The sequence below is a fragment of the Bufo bufo genome, chromosome 9 (assembly GCF_905171765.1).
Source record: "Bufo bufo chromosome 9, aBufBuf1.1, whole genome shotgun sequence".
NCBI classification, from domain to species: domain Eukaryota; kingdom Metazoa; phylum Chordata; class Amphibia; order Anura; family Bufonidae; genus Bufo; species Bufo bufo.
The window spans coordinates 103,392,382-103,414,944 of NC_053397.1; the positions used below are offsets into that span (position 1 = coordinate 103,392,382).

At 45.1% G+C, this 22,563-nt stretch overlaps 1 protein-coding gene across 1 annotated transcript in view; it reads right to left on the minus strand.

Annotated features, from left to right (window-relative positions):
- GLRX2 (glutaredoxin 2) overlaps nucleotides 1-22,563 on the minus strand; it is a 100,405-nt gene that overhangs the window by 33,482 nt on the left and 44,360 nt on the right. Inside the window, exon 3 of the mRNA XM_040407616.1 lies at nucleotides 7,415-7,478. Coding sequence (XP_040263550.1) covers nucleotides 7,415-7,478 — 64 coding nt within the window. The remainder of the gene's footprint in view (nucleotides 1-7,414; nucleotides 7,479-22,563) is intronic.

Genomic DNA, 22,563 nt, shown 5'->3' on the forward strand with positions numbered 1-22,563 from the left:
AATCATATGTACCCTAAAATAGTACCAACAAAAGTGCCACCCTATCCCGTAGTTTCTAAAATGGGGTCACTTTTTTGGAGTTTCTACTCTAGGGGTGCATCAGGGGGGCTTCAAATGGGACATGGTGTCAAAAAACCAGTCCAGCAAAATCTGCCTTCCAAAAACCGTATGGCATTCCTTTCCTTCTGTGCCCTGCCGTGTGCCCGTACAGCAGTTTACGACCACATATGGGGTATTTCTGTAAACTACAGAATCAGAGCCATAAATATTGAGTTTGGTTTGACTGTTAACCCTTGGCTTTGTAACTGGAAAAAAAATTATTAAAATGGAAAATCTGCTAAAAAAGTGAAATTTTGAAATTGTCTCTCTATTTTCCATTAAAGGGGTTGTCCAGGATTTGGAACCTTTGTCCTATAGTACTGCAGTGTCACCCACATCAACAACACCTATGTCCTACCTGATGAACTTACTTCTAATGCCCCCTTTTGCTCCAATAAATTCTCTGCCGGAAGTGAAGGTTTTCTTTCACTCAGTGATGTACCGGGTCCCTTGCAGAGGAGGAAAGCTTCCTCTTCCGCTGCTCAGGCATCCTGGCGACGTCACTGCCAGCCTAGCTAATTATGCAAAAGTATTGGAGGGGCGGTAACTAGCCTGGCCGAGATCCCGCTAAGCTCCGCCCCCTCCAGTCCGGTGACGTCACCGGGTGCCGACAAGGGACCAATCAGAGTGGTCCCTTGCCCACGCTCACTCTAATTGGTTGGTCTATGCAGACCAACCAATTGGAGCGCGGTACTGTGAAAATGCTGGTTTTAGGCTGCAATCTCCACTCAGAGTGGAGATCGCTGCCTGAAAGCGAGTAAGTGCCCCCAGTTCCCTTTATAAAATAAAAGGCCCCCTCATATGTGCCCCAGTGCCAGTCATCAAATAAATCCCCCATTGTCCTCGATCACCCCCATGTTCCTCCGCTACTGCTCCTGCTGCCCTGGAGCCGCTGACATTTGCAGAGAGAGTGACAGATTGTTAGCTGTAATTTACCCCGTAGATGCCGCGGTCGGCACCCGAACCTTTCTGTAAAAGTTTGGGTTCGGTGAATTTTATACCATCTGATCTGAGTTTTCTCCAATCCGATGGTATATTTTAACTTGAAGTGTCCCCATCACCATGGGAACGCCTCTATGTTAGAATATACCATCGGATTTGAGTTAGATCATGAAAACTCAGATCCGACAGTATATTCTAACACAGAGTCGTTCCCATAGTGATGGGGACGCTTCAAGTTAGAATATACTGAGAACTGTGGACATAACGGCCCCCTGCTGCCTGGCAGCACCTGATCTCTTACAGGGGGCTGAGATCCGCACAATTAACCCCTCAGGTGCCGCACCTAAGGGGTTAATTGTGCGGATCTCAGCCCCCTGTAAGAGATCAGGTGCTGCCAGGCAGCAGGGGGCCAGACCCCCCTCCATCCCCAGTTTTAAATTCATTGGTGGCCAGATCTGAAAAAGCTAATTCTATTATTTTCCGGAAAATAAAGTGAAGTTCGGGTCCCTATTGACTTTAATGGGGTTCGGGTTCGGATCAAGTTCGGGTCCCGAACCCGAACTTTTTCTTAAAGTTCGGCCTAACTCCCCTAACCCGAACATCTAGGTGATCGCTAAACTCTATTAAAAAAAAATAAAAAAAAATTATATAAAAATTTAATAAAAATTGTCTTCTCATATCCATTCATTTTACGCCATTACATTTTTTAAATAAATAAAAAAACTACACATTAGGAATTGCCACGTCCGAAATAACCGGCTCTATAAATATATCACATGATCCACTATGTCCGATAAACACCACAAAAAATAAATTAAAAACTGTAAAAAAAAGGCCATTTTTTTTCACCTTACATCACAAAGTTTTAACAGCAAGCGATCAAAAATGCGTATGTCCCACAAAATGGTACCAATAAAAACGTCACCTCATCCTGCAAAAAAAGAGCCCCTATATAAGAAAATTGCTTAAAAAAATGAAAAAAAAAATTGCTCTTAGAACATGGAGACTAAAACATAATAAAAAATAAAAAAAATGCTATTATTGTGATAAAGTTAAATAAATTTGTAAAAAGTAGACATATTAGGTATCGCAAGGTCCGTAACAACCGGCTCTGTAAAAATATCACATGACCTAACCCCTCCGGTGAACACCGTGAAACAAATAAAATAAAAACAGTACCAAGAAAGCCATTTTTTTTTTTGGCACCTATCACCACATAAAGTGCAACTCTAAGCAATCAAAAAGGCGGAGGACCCCAAAAATAGTATCAATCAAACCGTCATTTCATCCCGCAAAAAATCAGACCCTTACTAAGACAATCGGTCAAAAAATAAAAAAGCTAGGGCTCTCAGACTATCGAGACACTAAAACAACTTTTTGGTTTCAAAAATATTATTGTGTAAAGCTGCCAGCGATGTTTATGGATAGATGTGGGAGCGTGTCTTTTATAGTGTGATACTGTCAGTGATGTTTATGGATAGATGTGGGAGTGTGGCCCTTACAGTGTGATGCGGTCAGCGATGTTTATAGATAGGTGTGGGAGTGTGGCCCTCATAGTGTGATGCTGTCAGCATATTATGTCCTATTCTTGTCCGTGTTCCTATGAGGGCTCATTCACACGTAGGTGTGCCGTTCCGTGCACTAGTGACCTCAATTTCAGGTCACCAATGCATGGGCAACGGCCGCCGGGACGGATCCAGATCCTTTCAACTTGAATGGGTCCGTGATAGCTCAGTTTCACATAACAGTATTGCATGAATTTTTTTTTTCGGTGCGGAGGCATGGCTAGAAACGCCGTAGTGCTTCCATGGGGTTCCGCTGCATACTTCTGCACCGCATCTCCATGATTGTGGACACTTTCAAGTGAGTGGGTCCGTGATCCGTGTTACACACGGCCACTTGACGTGTATTGTGGACCCACTGTATGTCGGAGACAATACGGCCATGGCTGGGCAGCCGCAGTGTACATGAGCCCTAATGGACTGACTGTTTAGACAAATTTCTGACGGCACACAGACGGCATTTGTATTTTGAGGAACTGCAATTTAACGCCCGCATAAGACCTTGTTTGCACGACTTGGTGCAACCCGTGCTCATGCTGTAGACCGCAAATCTAGGTCCACAATGCACCGTAATGCACTTGAATGGGTCCACGATCCATCTGTTAGGCAAAAAGATAGAACTTGCTCTATCTTTTTGTGGTGCTGAGGCACAGAATGGAACCCCAGGAAGCACTCCATAGTGTTTCCTTAGTGATACATTCCGCGCTTCTGTTCCGCTCCATTCCGCATCTCCGGATTTGCAGACCCATTGAAGTGAATGGGTCTACATCCGTGATGTGGAAGGCACACGGAACGGTGCGCGTATATTGCAGATCCGCCAATGTGGACAGTTGTTTTTCCCAGAGTCCATTCAGTTTTTTTCCGGATAGGATGGGGACCCATTCAATTCAATGGGTCAGTAAAAAAATTATGATAGGTGTTCTGCATTGTCCGTGGTTTCCATAAGAAAAAAAATAATATACTGTATGTCCGACTTTTTTCTCATTTGCGGACAAGGACAGGCATTTATTAAAAGGGATCTGTGAAAAAAAACGGATCCTATGAAAAAAAAAAACTGGCACCATTTTTTTTTTTTTTTTGCTGATCCCCGATTTGCGGACAGCAACAAACAACTGTCGTGTGCATGTAGCCTTAAGCTACTTTCACACTAGCGATTTGGTTTCCGTTTGTGAGATCTGTTCTGGGGATCACACAAGCGATCCAAAACGGATCAGTTTTGCCCTAATGCATTCTGAATAGATAAGGATTCATCAGAATGCATCAGTTTGCCTCCATTCCGTCTCCATTCTGCTCTGCAGGCTGCTTGCAGCGTTTTGGTGTCTGTCTGACGAAACTGAGCCAAAACGGTCCTGGCATACAATGTAAGTCAATGGGGACGGATCCGTTTTCACTGACACAATAAAAAAAGGATCCGTCCTCCATTGACTTTCAATGGTGTTCGAGAGGGATCCGTATTGGCTAAGGTAAAGATAATACAAACGGATCCATTCTGAGCAGATGCAGACGGTTGCATTATAGATGCGGATCCGTCCATGATGGATCCACACCAAACGCAAGTGTGAAAGTAGCCTTATCTGTGTAGCAGAGCAAAATTGGGGACATTGTAAAACAACTTTATCATTGCTTGGATAGATTACTGTAACTTGGTTATTGTAATGATGAATGTAAACATAAAAGGAATGCAGTATAAATGATGGACCATTCTGTATGTGGATTCACTGTCTGCCTCTCTGCTCTGCAAGCACTGAGCACATGACGTGTGCAAGGAGGAGTTTATGGGGGAGGAATATGTAAGAGGAGGCGGATCTATTGGGGGAGGAGTGAATAATGTGCAGGAGGCTGAATATGTATGAGGGGGCGGATCTATGGAGGGAGGAGTGAACACTGTGCAGGAGGCTGAATATGTAAGAGGGGGCGGATCTATGGAGGAATGAATAATGTGCAGGAGGCTGAATATGTAAGAGGGGGGCGGATCTATGGAGGAGTGAATACTGTGCAGGAGGCTGAATATGTAAGAGGGGGGCGGATCTATGGAGGAATGAATAATGTGCAGGAGGATGAATATGTATGAGGGGGGCGGATCTATGGAGGAGTGAACACTGTGCAGGAGGCTGAATATGTAAGAGGGGGGCGGATCTATGGAGGAGTGAACACTGTGCAGGAGGCTGAATATGTAAGAGGGGGGATCTATGGAGGAGTGAATAATGTGCAGGAGGCTGAATATGTAAGAGAGGGGCGGATCTATGGAGGAGTGAATACTGTGCAGGAGGCTGAATATGTAAGAGGGGGGATCTATGGAGGAGTGAATAATGTGCAGGAGGCTGAATATGTAAGAGGGGGGCGGATCTATGGAGGTGTGAACACTGTGCAGGAGGCTGAATATGTAAGAGGGGGGCGGATCTATGGAGGAGTGAATACTGTGCAGGAGGATGAATATGTAAGAGGGGGCGGATCTATGGAGGGAGGAGTGAACACTGTGCAGGAGGCTGAATATGTAAGAGGGGGCGGATCTATGGAGGAGTGAATACTGTGCAGGAGGCTGAATATGTAAGAGGGGGGCGGATCTATGGAGGAGTGAATACTGTGCAGGAGGCTGAATATGTAAGAGGGGGGCGGATCTATGGAGGAGTGAATACTGTGCAGGAGGCTGAATATGTAAGAGGGGGGGATCTATGGAGGAGTGAATACTGTGCAGGAGGCTGAATATGTAAGAGGGGGGCGGATCTATGGAGGTGTGAACACTGTGCAGGAGGCTGAATATGTAAGAGGGGGGCGGATCTATGGAGGAGTGAATAATGTGCAGAAGGCTGAATATGTATGAGGGGGCGGATCTATGGAGGAGTGAATACTGTGCAGGAGGCTGAATATGTATGAGGGGCGGATCTATGGAGGAGTGAATAATGTGCAGGAGGCTGAATATGTATGAGGGGGCGGATCTATGGAGGTGTGAACACTGTGCAGGAGGCTGAATATGTATGAGGGGGCGGATCTATGGAGGAGTGAATACTGTGCAGGAGGCTGAATATGTATGAGGGGGGCGGATCTATGGAGGAGTGAATACTGTGCAGGAGGCTGAATATGTATGAGGGGGGCGGATCTATGGAGGAGTGAATAATGTGCAGGAGGCTGAATATGTAAGAGGGGGGCAGATCTATGGAGGAGTGAATAATGTGCAGGAGGCTGAATATGTATGAGGGGGCGGATCTATGGAGGAGTGAATACTGTGCAGGAGGCTGAATATGTATGAGGGGGCGGATCTATGGAGGAGTAAATACTGTGCAGGAGGCTGAATATGTATGAGGGGGCGGATCTATGGAGGTGTGAATACTGTGCAGGAGGCTGAATATGTATGAGGGGGGCGGATGCAGGGAGGTGATCTTACACTGTAGAAACCGCCTGCTGCTGATCTGCACTGGGACACACAATGCTTTGCAGCAGGAAGTGATGGCATACATAAACAGATATGTAAACAGTCTGTTGGGGACTGTAGGAGCAATGCAGCAGTCTCAAAGCTACCTAAAAACATATTGGGAACATAAACTTGGCTACTAATGGTGAGTAAGCTACTTTAAAAAAAATTAGTTTGATCCCGGACAACCCCTTTAATTCTTGTGGAACACCTAAAGGGTTAACAACGTTTGTAAAATCAGTTTTGAATACCTTGAGGGGTGTAGTTTCTAAAATGGGGTAATTTTTTGGTGGTTTCTATTATGTAAGCCTCACAAAGTGACTTCAGACCTGAACTGGTCCTTAAAAAGTGGGTTTTTGAAAATTTCTGAAAAGTTTCAAGATTTGCTTCTAAACCTTGTATCCCACATCCCCAAAAAATAAAATATCATTCCCAAAATGATCCAAACATGAAGTAGACATATGGGGAATGTAAAGTAATAACTATTTTTGGAGGTATTACTATGTATTATAGAAGTAGAGAAATTGAAACTTAATTTGCAAATGTTTCAAAATGTTTGGTAAATTTGGTATTTTTTTAATAAATAAAAATGATTTTTTTTTTACTCCATTTTACCAGTGTCATGAAGTACAATAGGTGACGAAAAAACTATCTCAGAATGACCTGGATAAGTCAAAGCGTTTTAAAGTTATCACCACATAAAGTGACACTGGTCAGATTTGCAAAAAATGGCCTGGTCCTTAAAGGGATTCTGTCATGAGATTTGAGGCCTATAACCTAAACATATGGCCAGGTCCCTACTAATACCCTGAATCCGAAACTGACCTTATTAAATGTGCCTGTGGCTCTATTAGCATATAAAACAGGTTTTTATAACCTGTCATTCACCTACCTAATGTGCCCAAGGGGACGTCGCTTCATACAGGGTGCCCGGCTGCAGCCATCTCCGTCTGGTGCCCAGCGCCGCCTTCCCACTAGAAATCGCCGCCCCCCTCACCTCAGCCCCGCCTCGGCAATCGTCCGGTCCCTCTGCCAGATCCCGTGCGTGCGCACTAGGCATAACCTGAGGGACCGGACGATTGCGGAGGCAGGGCTGAGGTGAGGAAGGTGGCACTATAGACAGGGAGGGCGGCGATGGGCACCAGACGGAGCTGGCTGCAGCCAGGCACCCTGTATGAAGCGACGTCCCCTTGGGCACATTAGGTAGGTGAATGACAGGTTATAAAAACCTGTTTTATATGCTAATAGAGCCACAGGCACATTTAATAAGGTCAGGTTCGGATTCAGGGTATTAGTAGGGACCTGGCCATATGTTTAGGCTATAGGCCTCAAATCTCATGACAGAATCCCTTTAAGGTGAAAATGAGCCCGGGACCTAAGGGGTGAAGTACTGTAGACTTACCTCTACCATTTTTAGAGCTTCCAATTGTGGCAAATCTGTGGAGTTTGAGAAGAAGTTTCCCATTCTGAAAATAAATTAGACAAAGTTTGAATGGCAAACAAGAAAGCCCTGATCACTGTCTTGGAATTGACTGAGCAAACACATACAAGGAATAGTCACCCCAACATGAAATTTACCCCAATCCAGGCTAATACAGAAGAACGATCTAGCAGGCAAACTGACTTGACTGAAAGGGGTTGTCTACAAATACATACTGAATTATATTTATCATAAAAAATAAAGCTGTTAAAAATGACAACAGTTTTATGTGAAACGACTATGATGAAGCAGCCGAAGTCGATTCGCTCATCCCTAGCTATGACGTTTACATACATAAAATATGGCCACATCTGGTGTTTTAAGCGTACAGCAGCTTTGTATGTGGACTGGCACGCAGAGTCATTGACTAGGGATGAGCGAATAGACTTCGGATGAAACATCTGAAGTCGATTAGCATAATATCTAGTTTGAATACTGTATGGCGCGAGTGCTCCGCACAGTATTAGAATGTATTGGCTCAGATAAGCCGAAGTTCTTACTGTATGAAATATCGAAAATGGTGCAGAATTTCAACAAAGGTTATTTTAGTAAGTGACCTATAATCGTCTCACCAACACTTTGATCACCAGTTACCAGAAAGTGGCCAGCCCCTTTAACAAAATTTGCAGTTCACATTTAGACCCTGACAAACAGGGTATAAAGCTTTTTCTTTTTAGACCTGGCTGATGATCAGTGATTGGGATGAGCGAATCGACATTTAGACCCTGTTTGTCAGGGTCTAAATGTGAACTGCAAATTTTGTTAAAGGGGCTGGCCACTTTCTGGTAATTAATGTGTTGGTGAGACAATTATAGGTCACTTACTAATATAACCTTTGTTGAAATTCTGCACCATTTTTGATATTTCATACAGCATGCCCCCTTGTTTGCCAAGTCATTTGTGCTGTCCACACAGAGCTCCGATTCTTAAAATGGCTGCTGATGCCAAATCATCTCCATGTGATGTCTCCTCTAATATAGCAAACGGCAAAGAATATAAACAAAGGCTATATTAGCAGGCTAGATTCCAAACCCTTGCAGTGCCCTCAATATATATTATACCTCCCACAGTGCCCTCAGTATATAGATGCCCTCCAGAGTGCCCCCAGTATACATAGCCATCTGTGGTATACGAGGATATATAATGACCCCTATAGTGCCCCAGTATAAATAATAACTGCCCAGCATATACAGTATCTCACATAAGCGAGTACACCACTCACATTTTTGTAAATATTTTATTACCGGTATAAATTCTCATGAGACAACACTGGAGACATGACACTTTGATACAATGTAAAATAGTCAGTGTACAGGTTGTACGACAGTGTAAATTTGGTGTGCTCTCAAAATAACTCAACACATAGCCATTAAAGGAGCTCCTATTAAACCAGACATACTGGCTGGTAGGGCTCATCACGATAATTAAAACAATACCTCTTTTGTATGTACAATAAATAGCTGCAGAGATATCTGTGTTTTATTCATATGCAAAATTACAAGTTTGAGCACCAGAAGGCAGGGCTGAATCCTTTGAGATCTGCTTTGTTAAACCCCCTGTGCGCTGCACGCTCCCATCTTCCTTTGATTGACAGGGCTGGACATCAGCCTGAGGGCAGAGCTATGTCCTAAAGCTATGTGCTAGCAATCTCATATCACTATGTACTATAGCTTCACCACAATGAGATCTGCTCAGAAAGCTAATCTACATATCCCTGCTTTAGGCCTCCTGCACACGAACATGTGCGCACCGTGGCCGTGCTGCGGACCGAAAATTGCGGGCTGCAATGCACGAACGTCGACCGTGGGGCAGCGGATCGCGGACCCATTCACTGTAATTGGACCGTGATCCGCCCGTTCCGCAAAAAGATAGGACATGTTCTATCTTTTTGCGGAACGGAAGTACGGGACGAACCCCCACAGAAGCACTCCGTAGTGCTTCCGTTCCACACCATTCCGCATCTCCAAATTTGCGGACCCATTGAAGTGAATGGGTCCGCATCCGTGATGCAGAATGCACGCGGAACGGTACCAGTGTATTGCAGATCCGCAAATGCAGTCCACAATATGGCAACGCGACACCTACGGTCGTGTGCAAGAGGCCTTATTCACAAACACAATATATGATTATAAAGACAACAGCAATATGTATTAGCTTATAAAGCACAGAAAAAACATAAATCACTGTGATAACGCTATAGCCTGGTGATACGTGTATGGTTTTTCATGGCGAGACCTCAGGTTTGAATCATAGGAGAGAGATTATTTTTTCTTCAGATATAATTTTTTTTCTTACACATTTATCCAATAATTAAAGTCTATGGGCCAGATCTATCATTACTCTAACAGCTCACTCCACTTTCATATATGGCTAAAGTCAGTTTTAGCCAAGTCAGATTTATGATCGGCTCTTTAAGACTGTAATAAATATGGTTTGACGGTAGCAGTTTATCCGTCAGTAAGCTTTACAAAAGTCGCACATCTTTACGAAAAAGTCGCACGTTTTTATGAAAAAGTCGCATGTTCTATTAAAAAGTCTCATAAGATAAGAATGGTCCTCACTGAAGTGAAATTGCAACTTTTTTGCAACTTTTTAAATAGTCCCAATAGTAAATCTGTCTAGAGATTCATTTACATAAGAAAACACGCCCACTTTCAGAAAACTGGCGAGCATAGTGCAGAGCAGAAAAAAGTCGCAAATTTGTGCGCAGTTTTAGCGTTTGGGACTTTTTCACTCCATTATTCTGACCTGAGCTAATGATAAATCTGGCCCTATGTTCTTATCATATAGAGAGTAATGTTTTTATTTTTTACAATAATTACTGGTTTCTTTATACCATATTTTTCACTTTATAAGACGCACTCCCCCCCCCCCCCCCCCTAAAGAGTGTGTGTGGGGGGGGTCAGTGAGTCTTATAAAGCAAACCTGCCCAGAAACATGGCTGGCGGCACATTGCTGGCTGATAACCAGGAGTGTACCACCAGCATTAAGAAGTGAGGCGGCGCCCTCTAGGAGTAGTGTGGGGAATGCCGCCAGCCTGCATGTCTTGTCCTCTGCAGCGGGATCCCGCTCCAAGGCAGAGGAGCAGCGATTCTCCCTCTCCTCTCCATTGCCACCCTGCATGTTGAGCTGATGTTAGTGAGCGCCAGCGAAATGCTACTCGGCTGCTTCAACCAATCAGCAAAGTCTCCCACCTGGCCACTCGCCGCTGCCTTAAGATAAGAGGAAGAAGGAAGGAGTGTAAACTATGTATGAGGGGGGTTATAGTCCCATTTAATATAAACACCGTCCAGGGATTGTACTGTAATTGGTCTAAGTTTATATTATATGTGACCATAACGCCCATCATCCATAGGAATACACTTATGTACTGCACATATTTTAGCACACCTTTTGGTTCCAAATATTTTTTATATTTTTTCCCCTCACTAAACCCTTGGTGCATCTTATCATCAGGGGTCTCTACATAAAAATGGCCTAGGCTACAAGAAGATTGCCACGGTGACCAAGACCATACAGCGGTTTAGCAAGACTCGGAACAGGCCTCGCCATGGTCGACCAAAGAAGTTGAGTGAACGTTCAGCGTCATATCCAGAGGTTCTCTTTTCAAAAATAGACGTATGAGTGCTGCCAGCATTGCTGCAGAGGTTAAGGGGGAAGGGGGGGGGGGAAGGGGTCAGCCTGTCAGTGCTCAGACCATACGCCTCACACTGCATCAAACTGGTCTGCATGAAGGCAGCCTCTTCTAAAGATGATGTACAAGAAAGCCCGCAAACAGTTTGCTGAAGAAAAGCAGACTAAGAGTACTATCATACTTTTTCTTTTCCGGCATAGAGTTCCGTCCTAGGGGCTCTATACCGGAAAAGAACTGATCAGTTTTATGCCTTCTGAATGGAGAGCAATCCGTTCAGGATGCATCAGGATGACTTCAGTTCAGTCTTTTTGACTGTTCAGGACGGAGATAATACCGCAGCATGCTACGGTTTTATCTACGGCCAAAAATCTGGAACACTTGCCGGAATGCCGGATCCAGCATTTTTTTCCATAGGAATGTATTAGTGCCAGATCCACATGCGCAGACCGAAAAAAATGTGAACAAAATAAATGCCGTTTGGTGAAAGCAGCTATAGGATCCAAAGGAGCCGATATACGGCATGATACTCTGAAAGATCTCAAAACAACCACTGTTTTCAGCTAAGGAACAGTGAAGCAGGCGCGCGCCTTACTATGATTAAACTACAAGCTGACACAGCCTCCGATATCTCCTCCTATCAGAAAACGTGGACGCAGCCGGATTACGTGACCGGTAATCACGTGAGAAAGCAGGAAGGTCCTCCATACTACCTGGACGCTGCGGACCGCATGCAGACCCGATCTACTCTGCAGGGATTGAGTTACTACATCGGCCGTCTGGAGGGGTAATGTAAAGAGCATTAACTTGTATCCATCTACGTATGCCATAACCGAACATTCACAGGCCGTACCCATACCAAGTTTGCTCATACCGGGCAGTACGCTGCAGTGATATATGGCAGCAGGCCGCAAACAACATACTTGTGGCGAATGAATACCATCTTGTCAGCCACTTAAAAGTTGTCGGCCTCTAATTGGAACGTAGTCAATTGACTTTGTGAAGTGGTATACATACATGCGACAGTGAGAACTGGAGTCAAATCAGTTACTGTTTTTCATATTGTCCTAGTGTGTAGCGATCTGCAACGATCCTCTAACTCGCCTCTACAACGAGGTGGTAGCGACAGTTCTAACACGAGGAGTCAGTTGGTTAGCTGATAACGCCGTACCATTTAGGGATTTGTGATAGATTGGATTGCAATTAGGAATTTTAAGACTGGAGTATGTCAGTATTTGGCGCCTTTTTAGCGTATCATTTAGTGTAATATTATGTGTGATATATATGTATAATATTTTATTTTATTGATATGTCCATTATTAAATTTAGCAAATAGTTCTAAACTGCATCTAGTATCCATTTGTGTTCATTTGGATCCAGATAGTTGAGTGCCCCCTGCAATTACTTATCACTTTTCTTTCTTATTGCGACCAGGGGTAGGTCGCAAGGGTTGTGCACCTCACCCAGGAGATATAGGAGGTTTTGAGCCACTGTAAACTACTATAGTTTTATCCCAATGCCTTCTGAATGGAGAGCAATCCCTTCAGGATGCATCAGGATGTCTTCAGTTCAGTCTTTTTGACTGTTTAGGACGGAGATAATACCGCAGCATGCTACGGTTTTATCTCCGGCCAAAAGTCTGGAACACTTGCCGGAATCAGCATTTTTTTTCCATAGGAATGTATTAGTGCCAGATCCGCATGCACACACCCAAAAAAATGTGAACAAAATAAATGTCGGATCCATTTTTCCGGATGACACCGGAAAGACGAATCCAGCATTTCAATGCATTTGTAAGACGGATCAGGATCCTGATCAGTCTTATAAATGCCATCAGTTGGCATACGTTTTGACGGATCCGGCAGGCAGTTCCGGCGACGGAATTGCCTGCCGGATTCCTCTGCCTTAAGTGTGAAAGTACCCTTAGGACATGGATTACTGGAACCATGTTCTGTGGTCTAATGAGACCAAGATAGACTTATTTGGTTCAGATGGTGTCAAGTGTGTGTATGTGTGTGGCGGTAACCAGATGAGAAGTACAAAAACAAGTGTGTCTTGCCTACAGTCATGCATGGTGGTGGGAGTGTCATGTTTTGGGGCTGCATGACAGCTGCTGGCTGTGGGGAGCTACAGTTCATTGAGGGAACCATGAATGCCAACATGTACTGTGACATACTGAAGCAGAGCATGATCCCCTTCCTTCGGAAACTGGGCCTCAGAGCAGTATTCCAACATGATAAAGACCCCAAACACACCTCCAAGACAACCACTGCCTGGACTGGCCAAGCAGGTCTCAAGACCTAAACCCTATTGAGCATCCTTGAAGGTGGAGGAGGGCAAGGTCTCTATCATCCACCAGCTCCGAGATGTCGTCAAGGAGGAGGATTCCAGTGGCAACCTGTGAAGCTCCAGTGAACTCCATGCCCAAGTAAGTTAAGGCAGTGCTGGAAAATAATGGTGGCCACACAAAAAATTCACACTTTGGGCACAATTTGGCTATTTTCACTTAGGGGTTTCCTCACTTTTGTTGCTAGCGGTTTAGACATTAATGGCTGTGTGTTGAGTTATGTTGAGCGCACACCAAATTTACATTGTTTTACAAGCTGTACACCGACTACTCTACAGTCGTGGCCAAAAGTTTTGAGAATTACATAAATATTGGAAAAGTTGCTGCTTAAGTTTTTAGAATAGAAATTTGCATATACTCCAAAATGTTATGAGGAGTGATCAGATGAATTGCATAGCCCTTCTTTGCCATGAAAATTAACTTAATCCCAAAAAAAACATTAAAGTCATTAAAGGACCTGCTGAGATCATTTCAGTAATCGTCTTGTTAACTCAGGTGAGAATGTTGACGAGCACAAGGTTGGAGATCATTATGTTAGGCTGATTGGGTTAAAATGGCAGACTTGACATGTTAAAAGAAAGGTGATGCTTGAAATCATTGTTCTTCCATTGTTAACCATGGTGACCTGCAAAGAAACGCGTGCAGCCATCATTGCGTTGCATAAAAATGGCTTCACAGGCAAGGATATTGTGGCTACTAAGATTGCACCTCAATTAATTTATAGGATCATCAAAAACTTCAAGGAAAGAGGTTCAATTCTTGTTAAGAAGGCTTCAGGGCATCCAAGAAAGTCCAGCAAGCGCCAGGATCGTCTCCTAAAGAGGATTCAGCTGCGGGATCAGAGTGCCACCAGTGCAGAGCTTGCTCAGGAATGGCAGCAGGCAGGTGTGAGCGCATCTGCACGCACAGTGAGGCGAAGACTTTTGGAAGATGGCCTGGTGTCAAGAAGGGCAGCAAAGAAGCCACTTCTCTCCAAAAAAAACATCCGGGACAGATTGATCTTCTGCAGAAAGTATGGTGAATGGACTGCTGAAGACTGGGGCAAAGTCATATTCTCTGATGAAGCCTCTTTCCGATTGTTTGGGGCATCTGGAAAAAGGCTTGTCCGGAGAAGAAAAGGTGAGCGCTACTATCAGTCCTGTGTCATGCCAACAGTAAAGCATCCTGAGACCATTCATGTGTGGGGTTGCTTCTCATCCAAGGGAGTGGGCTCACTCACAATTTTGCCCAAAAACACAGCCATGAATAAAGAATTGTACCAAAACACCCTCCAACAGCAACTTCTTCCAACAATCCAACAACAGTTTGGTGAAGAACAATGCATTTTCCAGCACGATGGAGCACCGATCATAAGGCAAAAGTGATAACTAAGTGGCTCGGGGACCAAAACGTTGACATTTTGGGTCCATGGCCTGGAAACTCCCCAGATCTTAATCCCATTGAGAACTTGTGGTCAGTCCTCAAGAGGCGGGTGGACAAACAAAAACCCACTAATTCTGACAAACTCCAAGAAGTGATTATGAAAGAATGGGTTGCTATCAGTCAGGAATTGGCCCAGAAGTTGATTGAGAGCATGCCCAGTCGAATTGCAGAGGTCCTGAAAAAGAAGGGCCAACACTGCAAATACTGACTCTTTGCATAAATGTCATGTAATTGTCGATAAAAGCCTTTTAAAAACGTATTAAGTGCATGTAATTATATTTCACTACATCACAGAAACAACTAAAACAAAGATCTAAAAGCAGTTTAGCAGCAAACTTTGTGAAAACGAATATTTGGGTCATTCTCAAAACTTTTGGCCACGACTGTACATTGTATCAACGTGTCATATCAGTGTTGCCCCATGTAAAGATGTAATAAAATATTTACAATAATCTGATGGGTGTACTCACTTTTCTGAGATGCTGTATAATGCCCCCCACCTCCGGTAGTGCGAACAAATTCCTCCCTTCCAACTTACCATAGACACGCTCAGGAAAGTAGCATGAACCGACGCTCCCAGCGTGCTCATGTGATGTTACCACACTGGGAGCGTCAGATCCTGCTGTATCCAGTGCAGAGCAAATGCTCCCATGCATGCCTATGGTGAGAGTTTGGTTTTGTTTTTTTATAGGACTCGTTAATGGTATATTACATGATATACAATATTGACACATGGCCATTACACTGATCTAACATTAGAGCACATTTAATCAGTAGGTAATCATAGTTACAATCATGAAATGAAATAGATGAAATATAGCCGTGCGAAGCCGGGTCCTTCTACTAGTCTCATATAAAAATGAATTTGTCTGTCTATACGTTCTTTAAGCGCGACTAAACGACTAGACCGATCTTCACCAAATTTGGAACACAGGTACATCAGGTGTCCAGGAAGGTTTTAGACTAGGTCTCAGCTCTCTAGGACTTACCGTTCCTGAGCTATTCCCAAAAAATGGCCTGCATTAGCCAATAGTAGCCTCAAAAGTCTTTCACTAATATCCCAACTACCATACACACGGTCACATGTCACTTATCAGCCAATAGAAGCTCGCAGGTCCTACTCCAGGTTGCCATAACAACTGATCATAGGTTTTAGCAGTTCGCAGGTCCTTAAATATTCAGTGATATGACGTATGACGGCATAACTACACTGCTACATGCATGGGGGCAGAGGTCACTGTTAAAAGGGGCAGGCACTGTGAAGGTCACTGTTAAAATGGGCAGGCACTGTGAAGGTCACTGTTAAAATGGGCAGGCACTGTGAAGGTCACTGTTATGGGGGATACTATGGATATCTTTTTACGACACATGGAAACATGAAATAAAATAGATTAAATATACCCGTGCGAAGCTGGGTCCTTCTGCTAGTCATTTATAAATATTAACAATAGCTAATTGTGGCACCCAACTTTCCCAGGGCTGATTCTGTCTGCTAATTTTGTCCTCATTTCATAGCCACATCTATCACAGATATTCAACATATCTACAGTCAGGTCCATAAATATTGGGACATCGACACAATTCTAACATTTTTGGCTCTATATACCACCACAATGGATTTGAAATGAAACGAACAAGATGTGCTTTAACTGCAGACTGTCAGCTTTAATTTGAGGGTATTTACATCCAAATCGGGTAAACAATGTAGGAATTACAACAGTTTGCATATATGCCTCCCACTTGTTAAGGGACCAAAAGTAATGGGACAGAATAATCATCATAAATCAAACTTTCACTTTTTAATACTTGGTTGCAAATCCTTTGCAGTCAATTACAGCCGGAAGTCTGAAACGCATAGACATCACCAGATGCTGGGTTTTATCCCTGGTGATGCTCTGCCAGGCCTCTACTGCAACAGTCTTCAGTTTCTGCTTGTTCTTGGGGCATTTTCCCTTCAGTTTTGTCTTCAGCAAGTGAAATGCATGCGCAAATCGGATTCAGGTCAAGTGATTGACTTGGCCATTGCATAACATTCCACTTCTTTCCCTTAAACTCTTTGGTTGCTTTTGCAGTATGCTTTGGGTCATTGTCCATCTGCACTGTAAAGCGCCGTCCAATGAGTTCTGAAGCATTTGGCTGAATATGAGCAGATAATATTGCTGTCACGGCTGTAAGTGAGCAACTAGAGCATACACAGAAAATAGAGCCACTGACCGGACCCAAACTAGGGAGGATAAAGGGTGACCCCTGTCAGACCCTCAAAGCTTTCCCTATGCTGCTAAGCACATACCCGGATCCTAATGGTGGAACGAGGCATGCCCGCGTACCTAAGACTGATGACCACTGTAACCCCTACAATAGTGGAAGGGGCACGGCCACCGGTGCCCTGCTCAGTATATGGAGGGAACCGTGGTCGCCTCGGATCCGGTCAGAAAACAAACAGATACACTACAATGTCTGCACACTTAGCTGAAGGTGCTGCGGCAGCAGAGAAGACGGATCCAAAGACAGGTGGCAATATCCGGAGTACTTGCTGCAGCAGAACAAAAGGTCCAGTGAAAAGATAGTATACAAGTGAAGATACTCAAGCAAGAGCTACAACTCAAATGAGAAATATAATCCACACTCTACAAAAGGAGGAGGGGTGATTTAAAGACAGAGAAATCAAACATAGGAGGAACAGCTGGAAGGAAGGAAACAAAGTAATGACCTCATCCCAGGGGCGGAGAAACAGAGCAGTGAGAACTCCTCCAAGCTCTGGTAGTGACATCATCACAGGGGTGGAGAAACAGAGCTGTGAGAACGTCTCAAAGCTCTGGTAGTGACAGTACCCCCCCCCCCTCTACGGGTGGACTCCGGACACCCAGGACCCACCTTCTCAGGATGAGCCCTATGAAATGCCCTGATGAGGCGAGTGGCTTTAATGTCCGACACCGGAACCCACATCCTCTCCTCAGGACCATAACCCCTCCAATGAACGAGGTACTGAAGAGAACCGCGGACAATGCGAGAGTCCACAATTCTGGAAACCTCAAACTCCAGATTGCCATCAACCAAAATCGGAGGAGGAGGCAAAGAGGAGGGTACCGTGGGCTGGACATATGGTTTTAAGAGAGATCTGTGAAATACATTATGTATCTTCCAAACCCGTGGAAGATCAAGACGGAAGGCAACAGGATTGATGACTGACAAGATTTTATAAGGCCCAATGAACTTGGGACCCAATTTCCAGGAGGGAACCTTCAGTTTAATATTTCTTGTAGACAACCACACCAGATCACCCACATTCAGGTCCGGACCAGGCACACGTCTCTTATCAGCCACGCGCTTATACTTCTCACTCATCTTTCTAAGATTACTCTGAATCTTTTGCCAAATGGTAGACAAAGACGAGGAAAATCTCTCCTCCTCAGGTAAACCAGAAGGAGCCCCTCCCGAGAATGTCCCAAACTGCGGATGGAACCCATATGCACCAAAGAATGGTGACTTATCAGAAGATTCCTGACGACGGTTGTTCAGAGCAAACTCAGCAAGAGGGAGAAATGAACACCAATCCTCCTGATTCTCTGCCACAAAACAGCGCAAATATGTCTCCAGATTCTGATTGAGGCGCTCAGTCTGACCATTCGACTGCGGGTGAAAAGCAGAAGAGAAGGACAGCCGAACCCCCAGGCGAGAACAGAAAGCCTTCCAGAATCTGGACACAAACTGCGTGCCTCTATCGGAAACAATATCAGAGGGAATGCCATGCAACTTAACAATATGGTCGACAAAAGCTTGCGCCAACGTTTTAGCATTGGGTAAACCAGGGAAAGGTACGAAATGAGCCATCTTGCTAAAACGGTCCAGCACCACCAGGATCACCGACTTCCCTGAGGAACGAGGAAGATCCGTGATAAAGTCCATGGACAGGTGTGTCCAAGGACGGGAAGGTATGGGTAACGGGAGAAGGGAACCTGAAGGCCGTGAACGAGGGACCTTAGCGCGAGCGCACGTCTCACAAGCAGCCACAAAACCCTCCACCGACTTACGAAGAGCCGGCCACCAAAATCTCCGAGCAATGAGATCTACCGTGGCTCTACTCCCGGGGTGACCAGCAAGAACAGTATCATGATGCTCCTTGAAGAGTTTGTGACGTAGCTCAGGAGGCACAAACAACTTCCCAGAAGGACAACGAGCAGGTGCCTCAGTCTGGGCAGCCTGGACCTCGGCCTCCAAATCAGAATATAGAGCAGAAACAACTACCCCCTCCGCCAAAATGGGACCCGGGTCCTCGGAGTTTCCTCCTCCCGGAAAACAGCGAGAGAGAGCATCAGCCTTCACATTTTTGATCCCAGGGCGGAATGTAACGACAAAATTGAATCTGGAGAAGAACAGAGACCATCTGGCCTGTCTCGGATTCATACGCCTGGCCGACTCCAAGTATGCCAGATTCTTATGGTCGGTAAAAACGGTGATAGGGTGCCTGGCCCCCTCCAACCAATGGCGCCATTCCTCGAAAGCCAACTTGATGGCCAACAACTCCCTATCTCCCACATCATAGTTTTTCTCTGCCGGGGAGAGTTTTTTACAGAAAAAGGCACAGGGTCGCCATTTGGCAGGAGAGGGGCCCTGGGACAAAACCGCACCCACACCCACCTCGGAAGCATCCACCTCAACAATAAAAGGTAAGGAAACATCGGGATGCACCAAGACGGGAGCAGACGCAAAACTCTCTTTAATCTTAGAAAAAGCTGCAAGCGCCTCCTCCGACCAAGAGGAAAAATCCGCCCCCTTTTTTGTCATGTCAGTGAGGGGTTTGACAACAGAGGAATAATTCAAAATGAACTTTCTGTAATAGTTCGCAAAACCCAGAAAGTGCATCAATGCCTTCTGATTCTCGGGAAGCTCCCACTCAAGTACAGCACGGACCTTCTCCGGATCCATGCGAAAACCAGAAGCAGAGAGGAGAAAACCCAGAAATTGAATCTCTGATACCATAAAAACACATTTCTCCAGCTTGGCGTACAATTTATTTTCCCGCAGAATCTGCAGAACCTGAAAAAGATGATCCTGATGGGTCTGAACATCAGGGGAAAAAAAATCAAAATATCATCAAGATACACCAATACAAATTTCCCCATTAAATGGTAGAAAATACTGTTAACAAAATGCTGAAAGACGGCCGGAGCATTCATCAGGCCGAAAGGCATAACGAGATTCTCAAAATGCCCGTTAGGGGTATTAAAGGCCGTTTTCCATTCATCCCCCTCTCTGACCCTGACCAGGTTGTACGCGCCTCTCAAATCCAATTTGGTTGAAGAGGTCCGGGATCAGAGGAAGGGGATAGGGATCGCGAATCGTGATACGGTTCAGCTCCCTAAAATCTAGGCAAGGTCTCAGAGAGCCATCTTTTTTTTTTTAACAAAAAAAAACCCCAGCGGCAACAGGTGATTTTGAGGGACGAATATGCCCCTTATCGAGACTCTCGGAGATATAGGTTCGCATTGCGATTCTTTCCGGTTGTGAGAGATTGTAGAGGCGTGCTTTTGGCAGCTTGGCGCCGGGAATGAGGTTAATGGGACAGTCAAACTCCCGGTGAGGAGGTAGCTCCTGAACACCGCTCTCGGAAAACACGTCCGAGAAATCAGAGAGAAATGATGGCACAGTTTTAGTAGACACCTCTGCAAAAGTCGCTGTGAGACAATTCTCTCTACAAAAGTCACTCCACTCATTTATTTGCCTTCCTTGCCAATCAATAGTGGGGTTATGTCTAGTGAGCCAGGGTAACCCCAAAACTAGAGGAGAAGGCAATCCGTTAAGGACAAAACAAGATATATCCTCCACATGAGTGTCACCCACAGCCAACCGGATATTGTGAACAATGCCCTTCTGAGATCTCTGTGAGAGTGGAGCAGAGTCAATAGCAAAAACAGGTATATCCTTTTCTAATGTACAAACCTGAAAACCATGCATGGCTACAAATTGAGTGTCAATAAGATTGACGGCCGCTCCACTATCGACAAAAATCTCACAAGAAATGACTTTGCTCTCTAGCGCCAAACTGGCAGACAGGAGAAAACGGGAACTGCAGGTCAGAGGAAAAGCATCAATTCCTACATCAACTTTGCCCAAAGTAGCAGATGAAGCAGAGTTTGATGATTTACCTTTTGAGGTTTTTCTCTTATTATCACTCTTGGTACAGTTCAAGAATCTCCTAGACGGACAAACATTTGCCAAATGACCTATGCCCCCACAACAAAAACACACCATACTCTGAGGACTAAATCCTCTTTTATCAGGGGCAAGTCGACCTAGCTGCATGGGCTCCTCCTCAGAGGGGACCGAGACAGGATGAGGCCCCTGCACACTGAATGAGTCCGCACCACTGCCCCTAGACTGACAATGGCTGGACAGAGAGGTCTCGTTTCTTTCTCTTAGACGCCTGTCAAGGCGTACCGCCAATGACATGGCAGACTCTAAGGACGTTGGTCTCTCATGGAAAGCAAACGCATCTTTCAATCTCTCTGAGAGACCATGACAGAACTGACTCCGGAGTGCAGCATCATTCCAACCTGAATCAGCTGCCCATCTCCGAAATTCAGAACAATAAAACTCTGCAGACAGTTTGTTCTGGCATAAAAAACGTAAGTTAGATTCGGCCAGCGCAACACGATCCGGGTCATCATATATCTGCCCCAGGGCCACAAAAAAATCTTTCCACGGATCGAAGGGTGGGATCCCCTGATGGCAGCGAAAATGCCCAAGTCTGAGCATTACCCCTGAGCAGGGAGATGGCAATCCTCACCCTCTGCTCTTCATTACCAGAGGAATGGGGACACAAGCAAAAATTGAGTTTGCATGCCTCTCTGAAGCGAACAAAATTCTCACTGCCCCCGGAGAACGTTTCCAGAAGTGAGACCTTTGGCTCGCAACAGACTCCATGGGCCGGAGCAGAGCCCAATGCTTGAAGCTGAGTCATAGATTGACGGAGATCCGCTACCTCCAAAGAAAGACCCTGCATGCGGTCAACCAGGCCAGAAAGCGGATCCATGTCAAAAGAAAGACGGTTTTGGTGGATTATAATGTCACGGCTGTAAGTGAGCAACTAGAGCATACACAGAAAATAGAGCCACTGACCGCACCCAAACTAGGGAGGATAAAGGGTGACCCCTGTCAGACCCTCAAAGCTTTCCCTATGCTGCTAAGCACATACCCGGATCCTAATGGTGGAACGAGGCATGCCCGCGTACCTAAGACTGATGACCACTGTAACCCCTACAATAGTGGAAGGGGCACGGCCACCGGTGCCCTGCTCAGTATATGGAGGGAACCGTGGTCGCCTCGGATCCGGTCAGAAAACAAACAGATACACTACAATGTCTGCACACTTAGCTGAAGGTGCTGCGGCAGCAGAGAAGACGGATCCAAAGACAGGTGGCAATATCCGGAGTACTTGCTGCAGCAGAACAAAGGTCCAGTGAAAAGATAGCATTACAAGTGAAGATACTCAAGCAAGAGCTACAACTCAAATGAGAAATATAATCCACACTCTACAAAAGGAGGAGGGGTGATTTAAAGACAGAGAAAATCAAACATAGGAGGAACAGCTGGAAGGAAGGAAACAGAAAGTAATGACCTCATCCCAGGGGCGGAGAAACAGAGCAGTGAGAACTCCTCCAAGCTCTGGTA